At 36.0% G+C, this 23,729-nt stretch overlaps 3 protein-coding genes across 9 annotated transcripts in view; all 3 read right to left on the reverse strand.

Moving 5' to 3' along the window:
- cpo (RNA-binding protein) overlaps positions 1–12,806 on the reverse strand; it is a 117,924-nt gene extending 105,118 nt beyond the window's left edge. The window contains exons 1-3 of one of the 2 annotated variants that reach the window (XM_089859919.1): positions 12,633–12,806; positions 10,015–10,176; positions 5,359–5,585 (exon numbers count right to left, since the gene is read on the reverse strand). In XM_089859919.1, coding sequence (XP_089716045.1) covers positions 5,359–5,379 — 21 coding nt within the window. In that variant the 5' untranslated portion in view covers positions 5,380–5,585; positions 10,015–10,176; positions 12,633–12,806. Of the gene's footprint in view, positions 1–5,358; positions 5,586–10,014; positions 10,177–12,632 lie in introns of those variants that run through there. The other variant, XM_089859921.1, reaches the window with a different exon arrangement.
- A 1,034-nt stretch (positions 12,807–13,840) lies between these two features.
- The window catches only part of LOC149610017 (ceramide synthase 1-like), a 38,123-nt gene continuing 28,234 nt past the window's right edge, over positions 13,841–23,729 (reverse strand). The window contains exons 1-8 of one of the 4 annotated variants that reach the window (XM_089859914.1): positions 20,693–20,836; positions 18,207–18,913; positions 17,460–17,616; positions 17,197–17,377; positions 16,960–17,121; positions 16,606–16,759; positions 16,110–16,291; positions 13,841–16,025 (exon numbers count right to left, since the gene is read on the reverse strand). In XM_089859914.1, coding sequence (XP_089716040.1) covers positions 15,968–16,025; positions 16,110–16,291; positions 16,606–16,759; positions 16,960–17,121; positions 17,197–17,377; positions 17,460–17,616; positions 18,207–18,452 — 1,140 coding nt within the window. In that variant the 5' untranslated portion in view covers positions 18,453–18,913; positions 20,693–20,836 and the 3' untranslated portion in view covers positions 13,841–15,967. Of the gene's footprint in view, positions 16,026–16,109; positions 16,292–16,605; positions 16,760–16,959; positions 17,122–17,196; positions 17,378–17,459; positions 17,617–18,206; positions 18,914–19,543; positions 19,912–20,692; positions 20,837–23,729 lie in introns of those variants that run through there. The other 3 variants (XM_089859913.1, XM_089859911.1, XM_089859912.1) reach the window with 3 other exon arrangements.
- On the reverse strand, positions 21,356–23,629 carry LOC149610018 (cytochrome c oxidase assembly factor 6 homolog). Of its 3 annotated transcripts, none has more exons than XM_089859952.1 (2): positions 23,236–23,629; positions 21,356–21,737 (listed from the first exon to the last, which is right to left on the reverse strand). In XM_089859952.1, exon 2 carries the CDS (start codon positions 21,691–21,693, stop codon positions 21,427–21,429), a length of 267 nt encoding a protein of 88 aa, XP_089716078.1. In that variant the 5' UTR covers positions 21,694–21,737; positions 23,236–23,629; the 3' UTR covers positions 21,356–21,426. The 3 variants fall into 3 exon arrangements, with proteins under 3 accessions (XP_089716078.1, XP_089716080.1, XP_089716081.1); XM_089859954.1 differs by lacking the exon at positions 23,236–23,629 and adding an exon at positions 22,790–22,922; XM_089859955.1 differs by lacking the exon at positions 23,236–23,629 and adding an exon at positions 21,979–22,552.

A 23,729-nucleotide genomic window follows, 5' to 3' on the forward strand; every position in this document is an offset into this window, starting at 1 on the left:
CTCGGTTAGGGTTAAGGGATCATCGGTAAAATCCTCAAATCTTAACTTGAAAACGGTGGGCCAGATGGCAAAAATGTCATAAAACGTTTTTGACCTAAGGGTTAATCACAAAGCTTAAAATGTTCGAAGTGATACGACACCTTCGGTTAATGATTACAACTATCTTCATTAATAGATTACAATCTTAAAATTTTAAATTTATAAACGGTTCGAAAGATAATATACTACCGCGACCCTTTCCTATAAACATTAAAGTATCTTATAAGATTTAAAAATATCTCATTGATATTCGTTACGGAAATTTAACCGCATTAGCATATTTCAGAAAAAGAAAAACGAAAGCCAACATATTAAAAGTTGTTGAATTACAGAAAGTTTCTTTTCTACGGATGAAACCATTACACGGATGAGTAATAATAGTTTCCTCTTTGGCGCGAGCGCGTGGGGGGGGGGGGTCAAGGGGCGCTTTGGGGGGGGGGTAAAGCGAAAGTTTCGTGAGTCGGATTTGTTTGTGCCGTTGTCAAGGGCAACAGCGGCTAGTCGTCGTCGTCGACGTAACTTCGTAACTGGTTGTAATATTCAGAAACCTCGAAAATAAAAACCACCAACGAGTCATCGATATAAAGTTACCCCTTAGAAGTGTCAAAAATGGAAGAGAGCGTGGTATACGGTTAAAACGCCGCGGGTAACGGCGCTTTTCTCGAAACTTTTCTCAAATATACTTTTCATCAAATTATAATTGAAAAAGAAGTATTCGGAATCCAAAAGTCGGGAGTTTAAGACCTTGTATTGCGCCCAAAGCTACCTAAAGGCTTTTAAAAACGGCTGCAGTATTACAAATCCTACTATACAGAGTGGCTTAGGTATTTAAAACCAATAGCTTTAATAATGATACGCTAATAAGGAAATGAAGGTATCTTAACCATGGGCAAGATGGGCGTAGCCCAAGAAAATGGGTTCCTAAGGGGGCCCATGATGTAGCCTTATTTATTTTAATATGAGGCCCAGTATAATGCATTGCCTGGGGGACCTGTGACGCTGTTAATACCATCCTGTAGGTATTGTTCCTATTTTCTACTAGACAACAATTTAACAACCTTTGTTTATTGAGCGATTTTTTCCATCTAGGGACTTCTCCGACACATCAACCACCGCATCACTCGTGGTCATTCCCACAAATTAGTCCAGCGCTTGTCAAATCAAATTTTCGCCTCAAACATAATCCCCTTCGGTGGAAAATCGCAATAAGATATAACGTATATTGTTTTCGAATAGCTAAACCACTCTAGGCCTTATTCCGAAGTTAGAAATTTAATCCTGAGCGTCAAAATAAGAGAGGAGAGAGGACTTCGTAAGGCTGGTTGGAAAAGGGGATCCTCTTTTGATACTTTTAGAAGGTAACATAGGTGTCTTAGGTATACACGTATATAGCTTCTCTAGACAGTTTCCGCCGGAAGTAACGAAGATATCGATTCAATTCGCGCATCCCTCCTCCTCCTCCCCTTTTCTATTACCTAACTGAAGGCAAAAATATTTCTAAAGGATAGTTCCCATTGAGCCCAAATTTTGATGCAAATTTTGGAGACCGAAACATGGTTGACTCGATATTTCGAATTCTAATTCTGGCCTCTACTTTTGACCTTTCCTTATGATTTTCTAGTATTTTATCGTTCAAATCCAATTTCCTTGAATGTACAGGTTTCGTTAACTAAATTAGTTTAATTGCAAGGACTAGAAGAAAGTACGAACTAGCCGCTAAGGTCTAAGCACTATACCAGGGCTTATACAGGGTGTTTCTGTTAAGTCTGGCATAAACTAAGGGGGCTATTCTTTGGCCTTAAAAATCGCCCAAAGAACATCCCCCTTAATATACGCCAGACTTATCAAAGACACCCTGTACAAGCCGAGTACTTCAGTCGCCAGGTAGCGTTATCATACAATAAAAGGTGGAAGGCTACGAAATTCGATATAAAGTTAAAATTTTTGCTTTCCTGGTTTATTTCCGAGAATCGGGATGAAAGTATACTTAAAAAGGACTCTAATATTTGACAGCGTATCTTAAAAACTTTAAAATATATTTATTTCTTGCCGTTGGTTTTTAAAAATTGATCTTATTTAGATTTGTATAAAGTGATTTTGTTATATCGACATTATCTGACTTTACTATTCCAGGTGCAATAACCACAACAACGGGAGATTTTATATTTTTTTAGTTGAAACCACCCATTATAGAAAAGTTATCCAATAAAAAATATGTATGGATTAATAGGCTTATTTAACCTAATACGATCACTATACAACTTCCGCCTCGAAACTGCAAAGCGATCAAACGAAAATTGGAAGGTTTTTAAGTGTGTGGGTTAATAGGCTTAGTTAATTCAACTTGATCACTTCACAATTTCCGCCTCAAAATTGCAAAGCAATCAATACAACAAATGAGACAGTAGGCAAGTGTAGTGATTAATAGGCTTAATTAAAACAACATGATCACTTCACAACTTCCGCCTCGAAATTGCAAAGTGATCAATAGAAAAAAATTAGGTATAATAAGTGTGTATGAATTTATAGGGCTAGGGCTGCCTAACGATCACCTCATAATAACTCGACTGCATTTTATAGCTGAACAAACACACTAAAAGAAACGTTACAGAGTCCCACAAACATCGCTTATTTCCCAGAATTTTACGGGAAAAAAGTTTAATATCCCTGAAATTTCCATGTTTGTATGACCCCAGTGTTATTTATAAAGATTCTCGTCTCGGTTGTGGTTATGGAAGAAGCCTACATTTAGGGAGTTTGGTTTTAACGCGGTTCCAATAGAACGCCTGTAGAAATGTTTAACCCTCAGCACACCGATGTTTAGGGTGAAGCCGCTTTGCAGGGGTCATTATAATCTTAATATACATTACAATCATGCAAAATTTGAAACAATTACTAAGTAAAGGTGCCAAGCTCTATGAAAGATGTACTAAATATAAAAATAAATAGAAATGAAAGCTAACGTCAACGCTGCGTGTAATAAAGTCTAGGAAGGAGACATTTTAGTGAAAGATGGTAAAAAGCAGCAGAATGTAGACATTATCGAATTTCTCGACAATCTCCTGACCTTTTAAAACCTAAAATTAAATTCCCTGACCGTTCCATGGACCATGTTTACCCTGACCCCCCGAACAACCCGCGGTAGAAAAACATCTGAAATAAATCAAGCGTACCTCTTTTCTTAAAAGATTGAACTTCAAAAATTCCCTGGAGCATAGAGGCTATATCCATAATAAGACCAAGATTAAAAGTAGCGGAGGAAAAATAACTACTCCAAGTGGGTTATAATTGAGAGGGAGCTAGTAGCTTCGTTAAGAGGCAGGCACTACGTGTTTTCTAGCCCGATTACGCAATTTACATAGATTTAATTAGCTTGCGCGCAACTTCGATATGAAATCAGGTTTCTCCCTATACTCGTTTCTTATGTAGATACGCGTAAGCTCTGATGCGTGGTGAATATATTAAAGGACACTTAAGGCCCATTCACACTAGACAAAAATTCTTCCTTCCACATCGGTTAAGTCGCTTTGCCAGCATAATTAGTCCTGTATATACGCGACTCTTTTTAAGTCGTCCGCTGTCACGTCTCAACAGGGAAATGAAGGTACCGAGGCGACCAACGGAAACGTAAGATTTTATTCTATAGTCTGAACAGGCCTTAATTCTCAGTATTTTTACTTCGAATTGGACGCAGAAGTTACTTTTAGTTTCGACTCTCGAGTCAAAAACAACTCTGATAGAAATTTTGGGACTACTTCGTACTAGTAATTAGGATTACTAATTAATATAATATAATGTAACTCGATCAACCGACAGACTTGAAATACCATGAGATATATTAAACCGCTATTCAATGGCAAAGCGCCCAGATTTTCCGATACCCTATAGGATTTATAAGATCCATCTTCAACTATATGTTTGACATTGGCTCAGATTCACGTCAGATTGAATAGAGTGAAAGTCCTTCACAACAATGAATATCGAATAGTCTAGTTACATTTCCCGGCATACGGCAAATCCTCTAACCTTTCATTATAACCGTCATCATCATTCATTCACTCGTCTAAGAAGAGAGGGAGGACTACCTATTCGTCTGGATCTTACAGTATAACCCTTCAATAAGAGCATTATTATCAAAATCTCGACTAGTATATCATATTTCTCATAAGGATTTTCTCGAGTCCGGTATAAGGCACAGTTTATACAACAAAGAAACCCCGTTCTTTTATTTATTTCTTCAAATTGATTATCGATAAAAGCTTTTAACTTTTACCTTAAAGCACTAACTGATACCAAATTGTACTTCGCCTCTATCAACGTTGGTAATTGCAAGCCGCGTGTGAATCTTACTGACAACCCCATTTTAAAACGCGGTTCAAAAGTATTTTTGGGGCAATACATATCACGACTCTCAGGCTAATTACAGTAAACCATACTGGCAGTTCAGAATTAAGGAACTAAGATAGTGAAAGTTACCTTTAGGAATTGTCCCCGCACTAATCGTTACCCTGTAGCTTGGAAAATAGAAAGAGGTGGTGCTGCGCTTTCACGCGGACAAAGTTGGAAACTAAAGAGAACGAACGAACGAAGTAGCGTAGGAAGAGAAGGTGAAGTGAGGGGACTTAAATTGATTGAGAATTTGTTGTACTTTGGTCCAACAGGTTAAAGAGAGAAGTTGAGGCGGAAAATACGCTACTGCACACTCTGGGAAACATCGGTTTTGTAAGAAACTGGGACTAAATGGATTCGTTGAAGTAGTGTAAAAGGTGGAATGGATTTTTCCGACAAAACCCTTTGGCACGAAAAATCTGCTAATAGCGAGTGGAAAGGGGTAGAAACGTATATACTAGGGTATATCTTCGAAATTCAGCAAGAAGATTATCAACCGAAATAAACAGTTAGCGAGCAGACCCTTCAATGAACAACTTAATTGCAGTGATTCCAACTTAAGACTTCTATTACAAATAACTTCAGTGCAGTGTTGTCAGGCCCTCTGTGAGTCAACTTAGAAAGTACTGGTTCAAACTGATCTGCCTGCCTTTCCCCCTGCAATCTCTTAACTCACCTACAGCCTGGCAACACTGGGGGAACTATGTATACCATTACTGAGAAACCCTTTGACACAGAATTTTTCCCCCATATGCTGAACTACAATTTTTTCGTTTTCGTCAAGTTACAGACTTCTTATTGACGTGAATAGTTATAGGCTTAAAAAACCCCTTAAACAAAAGGGACCAAGGGGTCCTGTTTGTCTCGTCTTAACATAATACAAATACCAACGTGGAAAAAGAAAGAAAAACGTAAATGGGAAAAACTTACGGGTCCGCCTCCTGCGTGCATGCACGGTACACACAGTTCTCCGGAGTTTTCTTTACCTTACTTGACTCTATCCATCGTTGGAGAACTGAGGAAACAGACAGGAGGATTAAGCCGATTTCAGGAGGCTCCTGGGCGTATAACTTCCGCACTTTTCGGGGGGTTTTTGTATAGTTGGTACCTTGGTACGCGGCTCGGCTCGGGCTTCTTTCCATTGGCAAAAATTCCCTCTAGAATATAATGAAATAAAATTCACTAATCGGATTTGGAAAACGCTTCCTCTCCGTGTCATTCCGAACATCTACGATTACATCTATTCACGGATAGCCAATGAATGCCAGATAACCTCGAAGGCAGTGCCGCAGTGGTATCACGCGGATGAAGGTAGATACATCACTGACATTCAGATTCATTCAACGGCTAAAGTTGCATACGAAAATTACCGTGGAATAATATGTTTTGGAAGAAATAAGCCCAACGTGCCAAAGGGATTATGTTGAAGAATTAAAAGTTTTAATTTTATACCTTCCAAAATTCAAGACTGGCATTCATTTTCCCCATACTTCAATATAGGTAGGGCGTGTAATGAAATTAATAATTCCCATACTTGAAATATAAATTCTACGATATTAAGAGTTTCAAATAAAATCTCCTATCCCTATGGGACTCATAATAAATTTTCGAAAACTAATGTACGGTCCTAATTGGGAAATATATTTCAGGTGCAGGTTGGATAAATTCGACGATGGTCACCCCATCAAAAAAAAGGGGGGGGGGGCGACCCATTTTGAAACAATATAAATAAACACTTAATTAAAACGGAAATAAAACATACTTTTCTACAACATAATAGAAGAGCGGAGAATACACAAATAACAACCCCCCATCCCCACCTTACCTACCTACCCTTTTCCATCACCCAATAAAAAGAAGTTATAGCGTTTCCACTAGAGTTAGACTTTTAGATATATCCCGGCGGTGACGGACTCGGACTCAAACTCGAACCCTCCCTCTAGTGACAACTTAATGAACTAAAAGAAAGGGCCCTTGTCAAAGTTTTGAACGGAGATACGGAAACAGAAAAGGAAGAGGATAGAATAAAGGAGTGGCGCAGGGACTGAGACGCTTTCGCTTCGTTCTAGACGTTTCCGGTGACGTCATTAATGTTTGGATAAAAGAGATTCGACGCCTAATTAATCCGGAGTCATAATAAATCCGAGCCTTCTCCCCCTTAATCCTAATTACAAAGCTCGACCGTGTCTTTCTTATTAAAAGATGATGACAACAACATCGACAAAAGACCTGGCTAACCTCTTCCCTCCCCCCTTCTCCCCTCCTCTGCGCCTAGTCCTCCCGTTTTTACCTCATTCACCAAGGGCTTTATCGGGGCACAAAAAAAAAAACTCATTAAGGGTAGAATAATGCTCCCTTCTTTTTTTATACCTTTAGAAGAAGATACCTTGCCTTATAAAGGGGCAAAGAGAAACAGAACACACACAAATTGTTTCCAGTTAATCCCACAGTATTAAAGGGAAGATGACCGGAACAATAACTTTGTTTTATGATTAAGGTTTGAACTAAGGTAATAATAAGGCGATGCATATATGCGTGTACAGACTTCTTTTCTCTTTACTGAGCGGTTGAACACGCAGGCCCTTAAAGATATCAGCGTAAGTTGATAAGATACGTTCCATAAGTTTGTCACTGGTTACAAACAGGAGCTTGTCATGAAGTGACGTAAGTCCTAGATTAAGGGTAAAGCGACGCCTGGTGGGGCGCTGTCAAAGGCTTAGTAAGCATACTAAATAGGAAGATGGAAGTCCTAAAAAATTAACCGCGTTCTCGAACTAGCTCTCAGTAAGTCACATTACGAAGTATAGCTAGTGTAATACTTATGGAAAATACCTTACAAACTTATTGCTGATTCCAGTACGCATTTTTACTTCCGTACATTGCGTCGTTAAGAATGTTTAAAATTATTTCTTCTAAACATTCTTAGAACCTAATTTAGTTAATTCATATAACTAAACCCAGTGTCAATCCTATGGAGCATATACCTTATTTCAAGATATTTAGAAGCGAGACTTTTCTTTTTTCCTCTCTCTCTCTCTCTCTCTCTCTTCTCCATACACTCTTAACCTATCACCGCAAACGTCATTTGCAGAAGGGTATAAGGCATAGATAAAAAAGACGGATCTTAGAGGCAAGGAAGGTGAAATTAAATTGTTTGAAATTTTTCGATCATCGTTGAAAGAACGCTTCATTTCTTTCCGTCGAGTTCTCCCCGAAAGTCCTCATCCTCTTAGATTCCCTCTTTTTCTCCCCCTGGTTTCCCAGCGGCCAATTTTCTTCTCTCTCTCTTTCCCGCATCCCTGGGTCTGGTTGCTCTCTCTCTCTACTCCATCCCAGAGAGAAGGAAAAGGAAGAGAAGCTTCCATAGCAACAGGATCTCTCTCCTCTTCCTCTTCCCTTCTCAGGCTGCTGCAGCAGGTGGTTTCAATCCCTCCTAGAGTCTTCTATAACGCCCGACTTCTCAAACACAGTTAGGGTTTGTCCTTTCCACAAAAGGGACAACCTATAAAGAATTCTAAACATCGCCATGGATAAAAAGATCTATCTATCTATTTTAGTTCTAAAGCGATCGAGTAGAGTATAGAAGACTCAATGTCAGAATATGAATTTTGATCCGAGCGAGTATGAAAAGAGAGTTATTCTTCGCGTTTTGTCATGCAGGTGAACTATGCTTTCAAAGAGGCTCCGAAATGGATGTCAAAATATTGTTCTTTGCAATATTACAGGGTTCATATCATTTTTGGAAATCCGATTTCCCCGAATTTTCCATGTTTTCCCCCATATGTGGAGTAATAACAACGGGCGTGCTTTTTATAGTTGTTTCCCCGAGTTTTTGTCAACTATTTCCCCGAGTTCTCCCTGATTTTTTTGTCAACTATTTATTTCCATGAGTCTTCCCGGATATTTTCGTCAACTATTTATTTCCCTCAGTTTCCCCGGATATTTTCGTCAACTATTTATTTCCCTCAGTTTCCCCGGATATTTTCGTCAACTATTTATTTCCCTCAGTTTCCCCGGATATTTTCGTCAACTATTTATTTCCCTCAGTTTCCCCGGATATTTTCGTCAACTATTTATTTCCCTCAGTTTCCCCGGATATTTTCGTCAACTATTTATTTCCCTCAGTTTCCCCGGATATTTTCGTCAACTATTTATTTCCCTCAGTTTCCCCGGATATTTTCGTCAACTATTTATTTCCCTCAGTTTCCCCGGATATTTTCGTCAACTATTTATTTCCCTCAGTTTCCCCGGATATTTTCGTCAACTATTTATTTCCCTCAGTTTCCCCGGATATTTTCGTCAACTATTTATTTCCCTCAGTTTCCCCGGATATTTTCGTCAACTATTTATTTCCCTCAGTTTCCCCGGATTTTCGTCAACTACTTATTTCCCTGAATTTCCCCTGATTTTTTGTCAACTATTTATATCCATGAGTTGTCCAGGTTTTCCCTGTTTACCAGGTTTGTATGAACCCTGTTATTATAATTCAGAAAACTTGAATAATAAGCGTAAATCACCATATTTTAAAACTGATAATAACAACCCGATAAATTATCCGAGATTCAATTTCCAACTATAAGAGCTATCGAAACAAAGTCTTTAACCAAACAAATGTATAAATTTAACAAATAAATTAAATACAATTTATCTAAACTGGCGGCGGGGCCAGAGAGAGTTGGAGTTGGAGTTTCTTGAAAATGTAAATCATAAACACTTCGCTTAAGTTACGTTCTCGAAACTAAACAGCGGAAAAAGGATCTTTATCATTCCCAAAAGGAGTTCGATCGTTTCTCCATTTTTAAACTCCAAAAATCTAGCCAAGCACACGCTCTCGAAACGTACGTGTACGTTGGAACGATACAACTTCACCTCTCGAAAATATTCGGTTAAGGATTGGAGCGTAGGGAAAAATATTCCAGTAATTTAAGAAGAGAGAAAAGGGGGGATGTACGTAAATTATAATTTGATACTAGACAAATTCGACTTTTAGGAGAAATTATTGTTAGTAGCAGAGAAAAGCGTAGATAAAGGGGGCGAAGGAGAAGGTCGTATATTAATAACTTGGCGGGAAGTTGAAAACCGTAGGCTGAATGGTAGGGGAGAGCTACCGTTATTTTTAAGGATTTCCATGGGAATTATATAAGATATTTGAAACGTCAGGCCGGATTAAAATCCAGAGTGAAATAGCCACGGAAAACGAAAGTGAATATCTAAATTTAAGAGCGGCGTGGAATGGCAAAAATAAAGGAGAGAGAGAGAAGAAATTGTCCAAATTTCACTTTCATTTTCTTTTCCGTATTTAATATTTTTATTCTATACCGAACATAATCCCCAGATTTTAAAGAGTTCACTATCAAATACCACAATACGAAGAAATGTCTAACCCCACCCAAAAAAAAGTGGCCAAAAACATTGCAATTCATCTCCAATATTTCAAAAGTCATTAAACCCATCTTTCCAACTCTCTGTTGCAAAACATTTATTACACCGATGACTTGAAATCAATTTTGAAAACAAAAACTCCCGATGTCACACAATCGATGAAGGTTTCCCTGGCAAAACATTAAACCAAAATTTTTCACTCACCCAATTGAATCTTCGAAAGAGGTGTCATTCGGGTCCATTGTCATTTTACTGGTCATTCCGTAGCCAAATAACCGAGGCTGATACTCGAAGTTACTGTCATTACATAAGCTTCCATGAAACCGTCCTCGAAAATTATCATTTCACATTACTGTATCGTCCAACCTTTTAAAAACAATCATGAATAAGTTAAGATAAATATTAATCCGCTGTATTACGACAATTGCATCCCGAGAGCTAAGCCTAAAACCGCGCCAAAAACTGACGTTCAAACAAAGCGCCACCTGTCAGTGAACTCGCGAGATAGGTAGCTCTGCGCAGTGCGCACAGCCCTAGCAAATGATAAAACCAGGAGTTCATAATAACCCCCCCTTCGAACTCCTGATAAAACGAAAGAGCCAATTCAGTCCGAGTCCGTTATTTAAATTTTTAAAAAAATTTCAAATCATTCAAAAAACTTGAGAAAATTCCAAATTTCTCTTTACGATAAAAAGACAACCGTGGGTGACAGACAACCTAAGAAGGGATGACATAGCGCTAGGCATTCGTGGCTGTCTCCCGTATGAAAGGAGTCTATTACCAATTACCAAATTTTGACTCACGTGACCATACTACATTTGTGTAATAAAAAATGAAGGCCCCCCTAACTCAAAATGATAGAAATGACAACTCTACACTTATTACATCGTCTCGATTCCCAGGGGTCTGCATTAAGACTCTAAAACCTAGGCCAGCCAAAAAAAGGGTACGCTCTCTGGTAAATTGGCCATAGAAAAAAAAACAGTAAAGGAGCGGTGGCCAGCTAGGGGATAGCATTATTTGACTGGTCATTTAAGGGGGGGGGGGGTTGCCAGATCGCGTGTAAGACAGAAATAATAAGGAGAACGGACTCATTTCAGATTTCTTTTTTTTGTTCCCCATCTTACTCCTCCCTTTTTATATCAGAGTGGGAGAGAGAAGAAACCTTTATCTTAGAGGTCTATTAGAGTTCACCATCTACTTTGTAAGAGCCCTAACAACCGTATAAATTTACTTCTCCATGAAAAGAGAAGGCAAAAGGAGAGAAGGAAAATGAAGGGTTAATGCTTAGAAAGTGGATTCAATTTCGGCCCCACCGAAAATGTTCGAAACATTTCTAGCGGCTTTTTACTGTGTTTCTCCTTCTACGTTTTTTTTTTATGGGCACGAAGCGAAGACGATATAGAAAGGTTATGTTTGTATCTCGTTTCCGGGGCTATTTTTATATTGTAGCAAATTCGAAACATAACATTAGGTATAGGTGGTTTCTATCATGGCGTTATTACTTCAAGAATTTTCCACCTATACCGCTTCCCTAAAGCTTAAAGGTCTACCTAAATGCTTCAATGGTTTTTTTTTTCATTTTTAATTATATCGTAAGTTCAATTATATAAATCCGACTATTTCCTTGTTTTAGGGGCCATTGTTTGGGAGCCCACATCTCCGTAACTAAATGTTGTAGGCCCAATATTATATAACATTTTTCACTAAGTTTAACCCTAAGAACAAGACCCTTAATTAATACAATGGGAGGGTGGGTCAAGTGGCCGTCTTATCCCCCTTAGAAAAAAAACTAGTTCTTTGGGAATCTATATATATATATATATTGATTTCAGGCTTAAATTCTATTACAATAAAAAAAATAATCACTGATAAGTAGCAAGGAAAATAAATCCATTTATGGAAGAAAATGGAAAAATGAACTAAGATAGGATTAGTTTATCGAATTAATAAGAGAACGAAGGCAAATCCTCTTCAACTGCGGGTTTAATCAAAAGGGGATAACAGAAGAAGGATGACATTGTGTGTCCTCTTTAGTTAGGTAACATGATTCTTCCCAGGTCCACCCTTTTTGTTTGACCCCCCCCCCCTCTCATCAAACTTCAGATGGTATCGCATTCTATAACTGTTTGGTACTAAAACCTCAGCAATCAACCCACAAACTTTGTCTTGACTCTTGACGTGGGACAAAAATCCACAAGCGCATGCGCCTTGGCAAACAGTTAAGCGCTAATAGAGTTATGATGAGGGAACTATTTATCGCGTATGTGATTCGGTTTAGTAACCTTGCTCCAAATGTTAAGGGACGTTGGGAAGAATCAAGTTACAATTAACCCGCTTTGTGGAGGTACACTTCTCTAGAAGAGGAGCATTATATACTTCTGGTATAATTGGTGACGAGACTTAAGCTAATTATAACTTCGAGATAATTGAAAGAGAAATTATCCGTTCTGAGAGAAAGGGACTGCTAGGCTACCTCTTCGTCGCTTCAAAATCCAAATGAGATTATAAAGTCGCTAACAATTTAAAACCAAACTCTTGTTTCAACAATTTTCCTAATCAAATATGGCCATCGAAGGAAAGGTTGAAGTTTATACTAACGAGGGTTCGATAAAGACGCTAAATAACTACGAAGACATAAATAAGAGACCTTCAAGGCACAATGCCTAGTTTGAACTTCACTAATTTGGTCATTTAAGCTTAATAAATGACCTTTCACACTTCCAGATTCCGTATCAGTAGCCAACTATTGACCTCAAATGAAGCACTGCCCTCCCTCTCCAAAATGGTTACTTAAGAGAGGTACTTAAAACAGTACTTACAGGTTTTATCATGTTCAACAGATATGACTCCAAATTTCCCGAAGGAGCAACAAGTTGGTTGAGATGGTAAAATTTGTTTGAACTGTTCAGTATGTGATATAATTCCATCGTTGATTTCATACACCATCCCTTTTTTTCGTGTTGATTCAGCTCTCTTTTCCAAGATTTGCATCACTGTAAATGAATAATAAATTTTAAGTTCAAAAAATTATTTTAATTCCAAAATTTTTTCTAATTCTCTGAAAATAACAACCTAATTTTGCTAAATTTCTATCCAGAATTAGTTTATCTAACTATTATTTACGCTTTTCAACATTTAATCGCAATTATAAGCTATTTTAATTGCTTAACCTAATGCTTGATTGAAAAAAAATCTTATTCCAAAAATATTTCTAAATATCCGAAAATAATTACCTAATTTTGCTCTATTTCTATTCATAATTAGTTTAAATAACTATTATTTACTCTATTCAACAATTAATTGCAATTAAACCCGATTTAAATTGATTGAAATTCCTTAATTTGCTAATACGGATTCTGCGTCTTCTTGAAATCGCTAAGCCTATAGTTTAAAAGTCTAAATTGCGTGAAAAGTTGCGCAGAGCGCTAATTCTCGTCCAAGTTCAGTTGCCATGGAAACCGGAAAAGACGGGAGGCAAAAATTTAAAATGGCGGACTCGGGTCTTAAGAAAAAATTATTTCTAATTTAGGGTCATTATGACCCATATAACTTGAGTTTTCATCTAAATATTTTTAAGAGCTTCACGTCTGAATCTTTCAAGGAATTGGTCTCTGTTGCGACTTTCATATTTAAATTTCAATTTATAGGCCTACATCGCACTAAGAATAAAAGATATGAAATATGAATAAAATAAAAGAGGCGGCAAATTGAGAAGCCAAGGCCTAGTTAGTAGTCATTTTAGAATATAGATAAGTTAGTTCAAGTTACTACCAAGTTCTTATGAAATAACGACAATGCAACAGTTAAACTAAGCCAATAATTAATACATAAAAACATTAATTACCTTTCTTTCCTAATTTTTACTCCAATTAAACGTGACCCGTGGAGTGCGTGGACAAAGGCAACTCGTCAGGCAAAAGGATTTGAAGTTTTGAACTTTGAAGTTGATCACGTGATCCCATCTCCCCTCTTAGCCAATAGCTAGTTTCCTCCCCCTTCCGGCTCAAAATTTCCAGGACCAAAGATAATAATTTTAAATACACCTTTATTCAAAAATTAGTCACGCGAAGACTATAAAACATTCATTTTTATCTTTTACATGTACAATTAGCAGTTTGAAAAAACCCTTTTCAGCTAAGGGGAAACCAACAAAAAATTTTTTTATAAAAAAGATACATTCTTCTAGTTCTAGAATACACTTCTTCTTATCCTAAAAATTGCCATATTGAATGGATGGAAGACTAATTTCCCACTGAATATCGACTAACAATTAGAAGGATTTTAGGAGAGCGAGAAAGAGATAGAAAGGAGACATTTAAGGAATTAAAACTGCAAATAATAATAATAATTTTACTTGGAAATTTGAATAAATTGAATTTTGGAATAAAAAAGGCTTCTTAAGAAAGTTCAGAGCGCACTTTTTATCACAGAGCGGAATCGAAACTAAGCAAAAATATATATATATTATATAATTCCTGTGGAATGAAAATAAAATCATCGTTAATTTAATTTACTTTGTTTTTCTTCTTGTCTCATTAGAATAATTTTAATAAAAATTTGCAAAATAATTCTTTGGCACATAGCGTAAACTAAGCAAATTAAACAGATATTTAAAAAACAAAAATCATTAAAAAACGCTATAAAAGTAAAATAAAAATATTGGTTTTAAAGGTTTTAAATGGACGTGCTTTCTTATATCTTTTCTCTTTCGATACCACCGTACTTTGTTTATTCATTAAAAATGTAGTTTATGATTCTTTAAAGGAACAACCCTTGGACTGACTTCAATTATAAAAACGCTCGGTGCAAAATAAATTGTTTTTCTTTTAGTATAGATTAAGATTTTGAAACATTTTCTTCCGGAAAAATTTACAGGCACTGAGAAAAGGGATTTTAAGGTCACTTTACACTATATGAAGGATTATAATCACGTGTTAGTTACAACTTACGTTACAAATTTACTTTTATAAAACTTTTGTCTGTTTTATAAACAATGGGGTTATAATTATAAATTTTTAACAACATATTAAATTCTAAATAATTATTCTTCTTTTTTTTTCTAAAGATACCCTGGAACAACAATTAACACTGAATGAATGAATTAATTAATTATTTTAACACATTTAAACTTTAATTAATTAATACCAATTAAATATTCATTTCTAAATATTTCATTAACGTTAAAATGGAGGAACTAGGAAAATTTATATCGAATAAGCTGTAGATGAAATATTTTTACTTTTTAGAGTAATTTTTGTTTTTTTTTCACTTTACAATTTCCCGTACTTAAATTAACCATAACAAATATTAATACTGTTGTTTATTTGTTTGTTTGTTTGTTTGTTTGTTTATATTTGTATTTTTTCAAAATATAATCATTATTTGTTGGTTTTCTTGTTGGTAAAGTTGGTATTTATATATTCTTTTGTACAGATGTTCGGGAGGAGTGAATCAGAATTAGTAAGTTTTGTTTAAAAACAGACGCACCCTTCGCTATCGTAAATGTTAAATTATAAAAATTGTAGCTTAAGAGATCTGAATGGTCGGTCTTCTTAATTCTAAATAATTTTCACTCTAAAAATCATTCGTAAGACCTTTCTAAATGGAAGCTGATTTCAAAAAAAAAAATAGTAAAATACCAAATGATTAAATTTGAATTTCTAATTACTTTAAATTGTTAGTATTATAAAAGGAGTATAAATTTAATTTTAATTTTCTTTGTTGAATAATCTGCTAATACAGTAAAAACATACGGATAATATGATTAATTAATAATAATAGCAAAATATGTACACCATTCATTTCATTTTCTTGTAAGATTTCATCATAGTTTCATTTCATACCTTGCGTAACTGCGCCATTCTTATAAAATATATATATATTTATATATATATTCTGGTAAGATGTACAAATACAAATTAATAATTTCATTTTATTTTTTTCTTTTAAAAAGTGACGAGAGGAAGAGCCGAGCTAATATTTTCTTTGTTTGTTTGTTTGTTTGATTGTTTCATTTTTTTTTTTATACAAAACTGGTTCCAAAAATAGTCTTTTTCTACACAAACGTACATTTACATTTTCGTTTTGTCGCTTTTAACTTGACACAACTTTGATATAACGTAAGATTGCGCTCTCTTCAATATTTTCATGTTTCTTAAGTCTTGAGTGTATTTCTCGCTCTTACTTCAGAGTTTTCAACACCTTTCCGATATCTATTTTAAGTATATCAATTTGGTTAATTAATTTACATAATATTTTCTACCAATTATATAAATATAAAGTTATAATTAATTTACCCATTTGTAACTAATGGTTTGTTTTCATTAAGTTTTGAATGCCCATTTGTGACAGATTGACCATTTTCTTTAGCTTCCTTGGCCAGTTTCTGTCTTATTCTTTCTTCAACATCATATTCGCGCGTGTCATCTAATTCTTTGATTTGACCAGTGGCCACACGATACAAAAATGATAGAACCATCTAAAATACACAAATAACTCAAAAGATTATTATCAAAAATGCCAAATTAGCCTTATTCCTGATCAGCGCCATCTACCCATAGCGGCGACTTTGAGAACTACTATAAGCGGCAAGCCAACCAGATGTCGCTAAAATCTGGTGACGTCATTTTTGGTAAGACCCCGAGAGTGCCCGTCAGTGACGTCACCAGATTTTAGCGACTTCTGATTGGCTTGCCGATTACAGTAGTTCTCAAAGTCGCCGCTATGGGTAGGTGGCGCTGATCAGGAATAAGGCTAATTAAAGGCAAATAAATATTGTGGAATATTCTTTACCATAAACCAGTAAGTATCCATGGATAAAACTACCCATAAAAGAAAATTCATGGTAAACAAAAGTGGCATAACAAGCCCCATGTTTGTTGCCAATGGTACAACGGCGGCTGTGTAAAGAGCTTTCAAAGGAAACCAATACAGCCTAGTTAAATACCTGAAACAATTAACGTAAAATGTTTTAACTCTAGTCAACAAGAGATAAGTTCCGTATAACAACAGGGTTGCTTCAATTTTCAAAACATTTCCAACGCCACTTTACACTTAATTTTTAATTAAACTCATTTCTAAGCCTATAAACCAGCAAATGAAATTTTCATTATAGCAACACTGATGAAGTAATAAATGTTTTTATACCATGTAACTGTAAAAAGAATAAATCCAACATTGGCAATAAGCTCGTGAATAGGGTATGTTTTGCCATCCCGGACTTTAAAATAAACATTCAGCTTCGTAAACTCCAAAATAATGTCGCAAAAATCGTGAAAAAGTAAAACTAAAATCCCAATGTTGTTGTACCTTGAAATGAAATTAATTAGTGAAAAATCTTTTTATCACTTAATTAAAAAACAAGTCCAGTCTGACATGTTATACCTGAAAGCGTGTGAAAATGCCAAAAGGCAGAAGGTAACAACATGATGTACCAACAGCAACATTGAATCTTTCCTCCATATGTCTACAAAAAGTGTAGCGTACATGGAATGGAGATAAAAACTGGTCTGTACAAGATATATTAAATAGATTTCAAAGGGTATTGATGCATCAAGGTTCCAACCTAATTAAAAGAAAAATCAAGAATAAAATATTAGCCCTAGGTGTGCCTGACATTATTTTAAAATAGAATGGATATTGCGTACCATCCCAAACAGAACTCGGCCTTTGGAAAAAGCCATGTTTAATAACGGCAGAGTAAAAAGTCATTAACCAAGCTCCCAAGTAAAAAAAGCATTTCCAGGCACTTTCAGGCATTTTGTCTCGGTTACTTGGAGTAAGTCGAAAATACCTTCCAATAGGCTGTTATTTAATTTAATTTAAAAAGGTATTAGCCACACTTTTAATCATAATATAATATAATAAACTTAATTGCTGTAGGGGTACAAACACACCTAACAAATGTTTAACTGTTTGGTAAATAATTGATGGAAATAAAGAATACTTTATATACACAAAAACATCAAACTAATTACAAACACCTGCTTGTTAAAACACGCGATTGTCACGTTTCTGGGGGCAACAGAAAAAGCAACTTGGCTATGTGATGTCTCTTACCTAAATTATACATATACATTATATTCACTTAAAATGTTTTATAAGCCTAAGGAACATATAAAACATCAAGGTATTTATTGAAACTTTTAGGATAATTTCCATTTTCTTTCATTAAATTTAGATATTAATATATTGGCCTTATATTTTTAATAGCACTGATAAACACCAAGCCCACTTTCTCTCAACCCTTACTGACTCCATCCCTGTCATGATGATGAAATATATTTCTAACCCAATTTGCTCCTAGAGCATATAAAACTTATGGAGAATTATCACTAAAACTATGTGAATACTATACTATAGACTATGAATCAACGTATAAAACGCATATTTACTTTGAAGATAAGTTTGCTAGATAGATGTCTAGCGCACGTCCAAATTATGGCGAATGCTAGTACCAGCAAGATATCCAAATTTTGCAGTCTGTTTTGCTTCGTGTATTGATCGTATTGAGAAGAAAAGGATAAAACACGCGAATTATTCACGAAAAACGTGATGAAAGTTTCGATTCCGTGGTAAAGTTCACCGTAAGAAGGGACAGTTTCCCACGATGGCCTAAGCCTACTGTCAATGGAAGCCATTTTGAATCTGACACACGATATTCTACGCGAAAGAGAGGGGAGTAAACGCTACAACTTGTTGAACGCGATATATAAATCGTTCTAGGACAAAATTTTAACTGCGTAAATAAAACTAGCTTTCGACAAAATACGCGAAAGATTTACATACTATTCATTACGAACATTAGTTAAACGAAGGTCGTCCTTTCACCGTGGAAATCATCCGATTTCTATCTGTTATACCGATTCACTGTCTTTTCCGGAGGAATTAGCTCGATTCCCCTCCCCTCGCGGCTCGATGTACGTATATAGATAAAAGCACGTGACTTCTGACCCACGATGCAATTTTTTTTTATCAATGACGTTTCATTGAGAAAAGGCGCGAGATACGCGCGCCAAATTTTAAACACCAAATACTGGATGCCCTTAACTCTTTCAAGGCCCGAAAGCGATTTCCCACCAGAAATATTTCAGTTTTCGACCTAGAAAAACAAGAAAAATAAGAATATTATAAGTTGAAAGAACTATAATAGAAATTATGGAATTTATTCTTAAAAACTTCCTCAATCGCTTATACTGGGAAGTAAGTTCACGTAAAACTTTATGTTCAGTCATTCGTGGCGAAGCAGGGTTAAAACCCCATGCAAATTACGAAATGCCCCGCACTTCAACTGTATATAGAAGTCTACGCGTATAATGAGGAATTTATTCAATACTCCCATAGAATTTCGCAAATATAGAAACCGCGTTTACTCTCTCAATTAATTAGCAAAGAAGATCAATTTTATTGACGTTCTGGTTTAAAAGTGAATGTAAAGTATTGGGCAATATTATTTAAGTTCATAAAACCCACAGTTTCTGAATATTTATCTACAACATTCATGAGAGAATTGAACAAATTCACAGCATAATATATCGGCAGATAAACGAAGTACATCTGCACTTATATCTCGGCCAGATTGGGAAATGTTTTGTTCAAGGTTTATGGTTTAGAATATTTTTCCCTAAACTAGATTTCAACTACTTAGCTCTACATCTATACGCTTCAAATAATAACTACGGTGAATTTTCCTTATTATTTTTCAAATATTAATTATTTATGCAATTGTTACCTGAGCAGAGCGACAAAACAAAATATCCGTAATTTCTTCCTCAAAAACTGAGAGCAGACTGATTAAAAATACCTGAAGTTCTTTCAGCGTTTAGATACAAATGAAGTGTGGTACGCGGAGCAATAAGGACGATATGTCTTATCATCGTACGTGTGTCCTTTAACACGTAGAGATCTAAAGGCTCGACTATTACCCGTCAACCACGCCCACTTTCAGTAAATGGGGTTCTCGCGCGCACCAAAAAACATACCTGCCCTATGGTAAATTTTTAATATCCCACATTTACAAAAAAGAGAGATTCATCGACGAGATTTGAAAATTCATCACGCAGACGGCGATAGACTAATAAGAAAGTGCACGAAAAGTCGAAAACCCTGATAAAAACCAGCTTGACAAAGTCCGAGAATAAATTATTACCATTGTTTAAAGAATGTAAATTTATCTATCTATGCAAAAGTTTAAAGTGGAAAGATTATGTGGTAGTTTGAACTGAAGGTTTAATTTCCAAACTTGATTTACAATCTTCCTCTTGGTTTTTGTTTCAAAAGAATTGAAACATAAATAACACTGTAAATCAGCTTTTATATACGAACACACCGAACACCGGTACAATCTAAAAGGGACTCTATTGAGAAGTAAATCAATGAATATTTATTTATTTACTCATTCAATTTGGGGTTCGTGCTCTTACAAAATTTGGAGACCCAATTCGGACAGTTATAAAGTAGGCCTACAGCGGAATTCAATTAATTGAATGACAATAACATAGTTTTAGCCCTTTAAGATTGAATTCTATACTATAGATTTCAAAATTTTACTTAAACAAGATAATGCAGGCCAATTAAATCCTCGTCGTTCAAATATTCCAGCTATTATATTTGTTTCCCGAATAGACCATTATATTAAATATATTTACATTTAATCTCTTCTAAAAATGAATATTGCAACTCTTCGGTGTTACCAAAGTGTTACTAATAGTTCGATTTTGTTTATAACAATATAATAATAATAGTTTATTTTGTATGTTTTCAAATTAGAATCAAACATAATTCACAGAAAGAAAAGAAAATCTTTCCAGAAAGTTTTAATTGCTAAAAAATATTCTAAATTCTTCTTCTTCAAAAAACTAACAAACAATTGTTTACATACCTTCAGCTCCAAACTAACATCGAGAAAAATAGTAATACCGCTCCCTCTCGTGATACGCGAAAAATATCCGGGCTTGACCTATTTTACGTCTGTGTCGAAGACTCGACAGTAGTCTAGTGAAATTGAAAAGTAGAACCAACTTAAACTAAGATGGAGGATTCAAAAATTTATAGTGCGGGCCATCACGTGATATTACGTAATTAAAAAAAAAAAGATTTTACGAGGTTAATGACCCGTCGATTTAAAACAATTATATTCCGCGAGAAAATAAGGAACCACAAAAATAAATAATAGAATGTTCAACGACATTGAAATACTTTTCTCAAACGTTTACCTTGTAAGAATGAACTATTTGTTTCGACCCATAAAAACAAAGGAGAAGAAATTAAGAAAATTCTTTGCCGCCAAAACCCTTGGAATTCGCGCGGGAAAGTTTCAGGACAAAAGTTTCAAATATAATACCATAAGTTTATAAGATATGTTCGATAAGAATGACACTACCTATACTTCGTAATGCTTACTGAGGTAGCAGTCCATCTTCTTACGAGAATCTATGACGTTTCACCGACGACACTTTATGGCAAGCTCTCAAAAACCAGTGACAAACTTATGGAACATATCTTATGAACTTATGATAATACGAAAGAGGAAAATTAATAAAACTTTTCAATGGAAAACAAGGTTTATTTCGTTAACAATTAATTCTATAAATAACATTCTTTACAATTGGTTGGCTATTTGTTGTCTAATGGATCAAATCCCTCATTCGCTAATTTGGCCTTGAATTTCTCAAATTCGTATTTGCGATTGAAGTGCGTCACCCAAGCGGGTGGACACTCGCTTTCGTAAAGTTTCTTAAACTCTGCGCAGGGATTATTACTATCGTCTCTATCTTTATCTTTGGCGCCAGCATTTTTGTCCAAGCAAGCCCAAAATTTATCTCTAGCAGCCCAACATTTTTGTCTCCTCTCTTTAGTGGGAAAATTCGGAGAATCGGACATGATTAGGTTCCTTTCCAATCTTCTTTTTTAATTGATGATTGGAGCTGTCATAAAATATGTCTGGTTAGTTTCAGTTTTTCAGTAGTAAAACGCGCGTTAAAAGGAGGGATCGATACTCCTCCATAGTGTTCGATAAAACCAGAAGTTGATTAACATAAAGTTAACAAATCCTATTGGTTTTTGCCTTATTCTTCTGCCAGTCATTTCAAAAACCTTATATATCTATCTACCCGACAATTCTGGAGCAATTAAAGTCAAACGACAAACCACATGTTTTCCCATTACCTTATCTAATTCTGATAAAACCCGCAACTATATTGTCCACGGGAGCCCGACTATGCGGAATTCAATGTCGCCTTGCAATGTTACGCAAAGCTCGTCCACGTACCTCCTCCCTAGCCCGAGCTTGGCTGCGGTGTACAACGATGTTGTTACCTCTATAGACTTACTATCGGCGAGGTTTAGCCCTTTTCGTACTTTCCCGCCTTCCCCCAGCTTCTCCATTCTCTAACCCCCTTTTCTCCCTTGAATGAAAAATCGTTGCTTGGCTGCCGTCGATGTCAATACATCGGTGCCCCTTAGCAACCCACGCAATTTCAATAAAACCATTTGTTCCTTTCCTCGGACTTTGAAACGGTGGTTTTTTACGATTTGAAATTATCACTTTTCATTGACTTTCTGATTCTTATAAACGCCATTTTCAAGGTTCAACAAGTTGTTAACACGATAAATTGAAATAAAATCTCTCTCGCTTTTTTAAATGGTACAAGATGCATTTATGGCGCAATTTCTGTAGTAGTATTTCATAGCGAAGGACGTAAAACATTGAATCATCCACCATAAATAAGTTTAATTTCTCAAATGACGTCATTCAAGGCATCATTGCGTAGGCCTAATTGTTTTTCGTATACCGTATTAATAAATTCGCGCGCGGGAAAAACGCGAGATTGTACGATTTTTATAGGCCTAAATAAGCTACCTGTACGAGAGTTGGCTCATGCGCGCGAAAGTGAAGTGAGGGGTGGGGGTGGAGTGGCGCCAGAATATTCCGTACTACCAGTGCCTCCCCCTCCCGACACCATCAGCATCCACCTACCCAAAATCGTGTGTTGTCATCCGGGGCTTCGCTATTACCGCTCTTAGGCGGGAAAGGGCTTTCGTAGTTTCTCGTTGAAAATGCTGTCCTTCAATATTACAAATAATGGTCCACGAAGATTGACCACCATGTGGTAACCGGAAGCTTTTGTACAATTTATTCGCGGGGTAAGTCAATTTTCTTGACTTTTTTGGCCTTAAAACTGACAAGCGCTTTGCTGTTTGTTGGCGGGAAAAATGTCCGCGCTAAAAAAGGTTCCCTCCCCCTTGCCCGAAGCCTGGCGCGCTCTCTGAAACAGCCACCATTTCGAACGCTTCTAGGAGTTAGGGTTAACTCCGACGCGGTAACTTTTTTTCCCCCTTCCACCGTAGATATACCCAGATTTCGGCAAACGTTTTTAGTTGACTCGTTGCGTTTAGAAATATTTAACAAAAATGGAAACATACCAATTCCAAAGAAGCTCTCGCCGTTGACAAAATTTGGTTTGCCCAGTGGATTAGTTTTAACGTAGCTCAGGCTTATGAGAAAAAAAAAATCGAGGCTTTCCTTTTTATAAGCCCCGTTTTCATTGGCTCATCATCGATTCGGTAACTTTCGCGCGACGAGCCTTGGAACTTCAGGAATCCTCGTACTCTCCTCTCCTTATCAAATTTGCATAAGAAAATTGGCGAAATAAATAGACCAGTTATTATCTAATTATATTAGAGTTAATTTTTGTATTTTTTTGTTATTATAAAAATTAAATGTATGAAATAAAAATATATGGGTCTTGAATGATTTGAAAATTAGTCGTTTACTAAATGACGCGTTTTGAAAATTATATTCGCGTTAAATAGCTCCTGAGAATAAAGTGAGCGTATTTAACATTTTGGTGGAACTGGCTAAAAAGACGCAGGCAGAAGGAATTAAGAGAACGGGGTTACGAAGTGCCGCGGGTGTC

This window comes from Phalangium opilio, unplaced genomic scaffold, assembly GCF_054372755.1.
Source record: "Phalangium opilio isolate 3A_F unplaced genomic scaffold, DU_Popi_V2 ptg000344l_1, whole genome shotgun sequence".
Classification (NCBI taxonomy): domain Eukaryota; kingdom Metazoa; phylum Arthropoda; class Arachnida; order Opiliones; family Phalangiidae; genus Phalangium; species Phalangium opilio.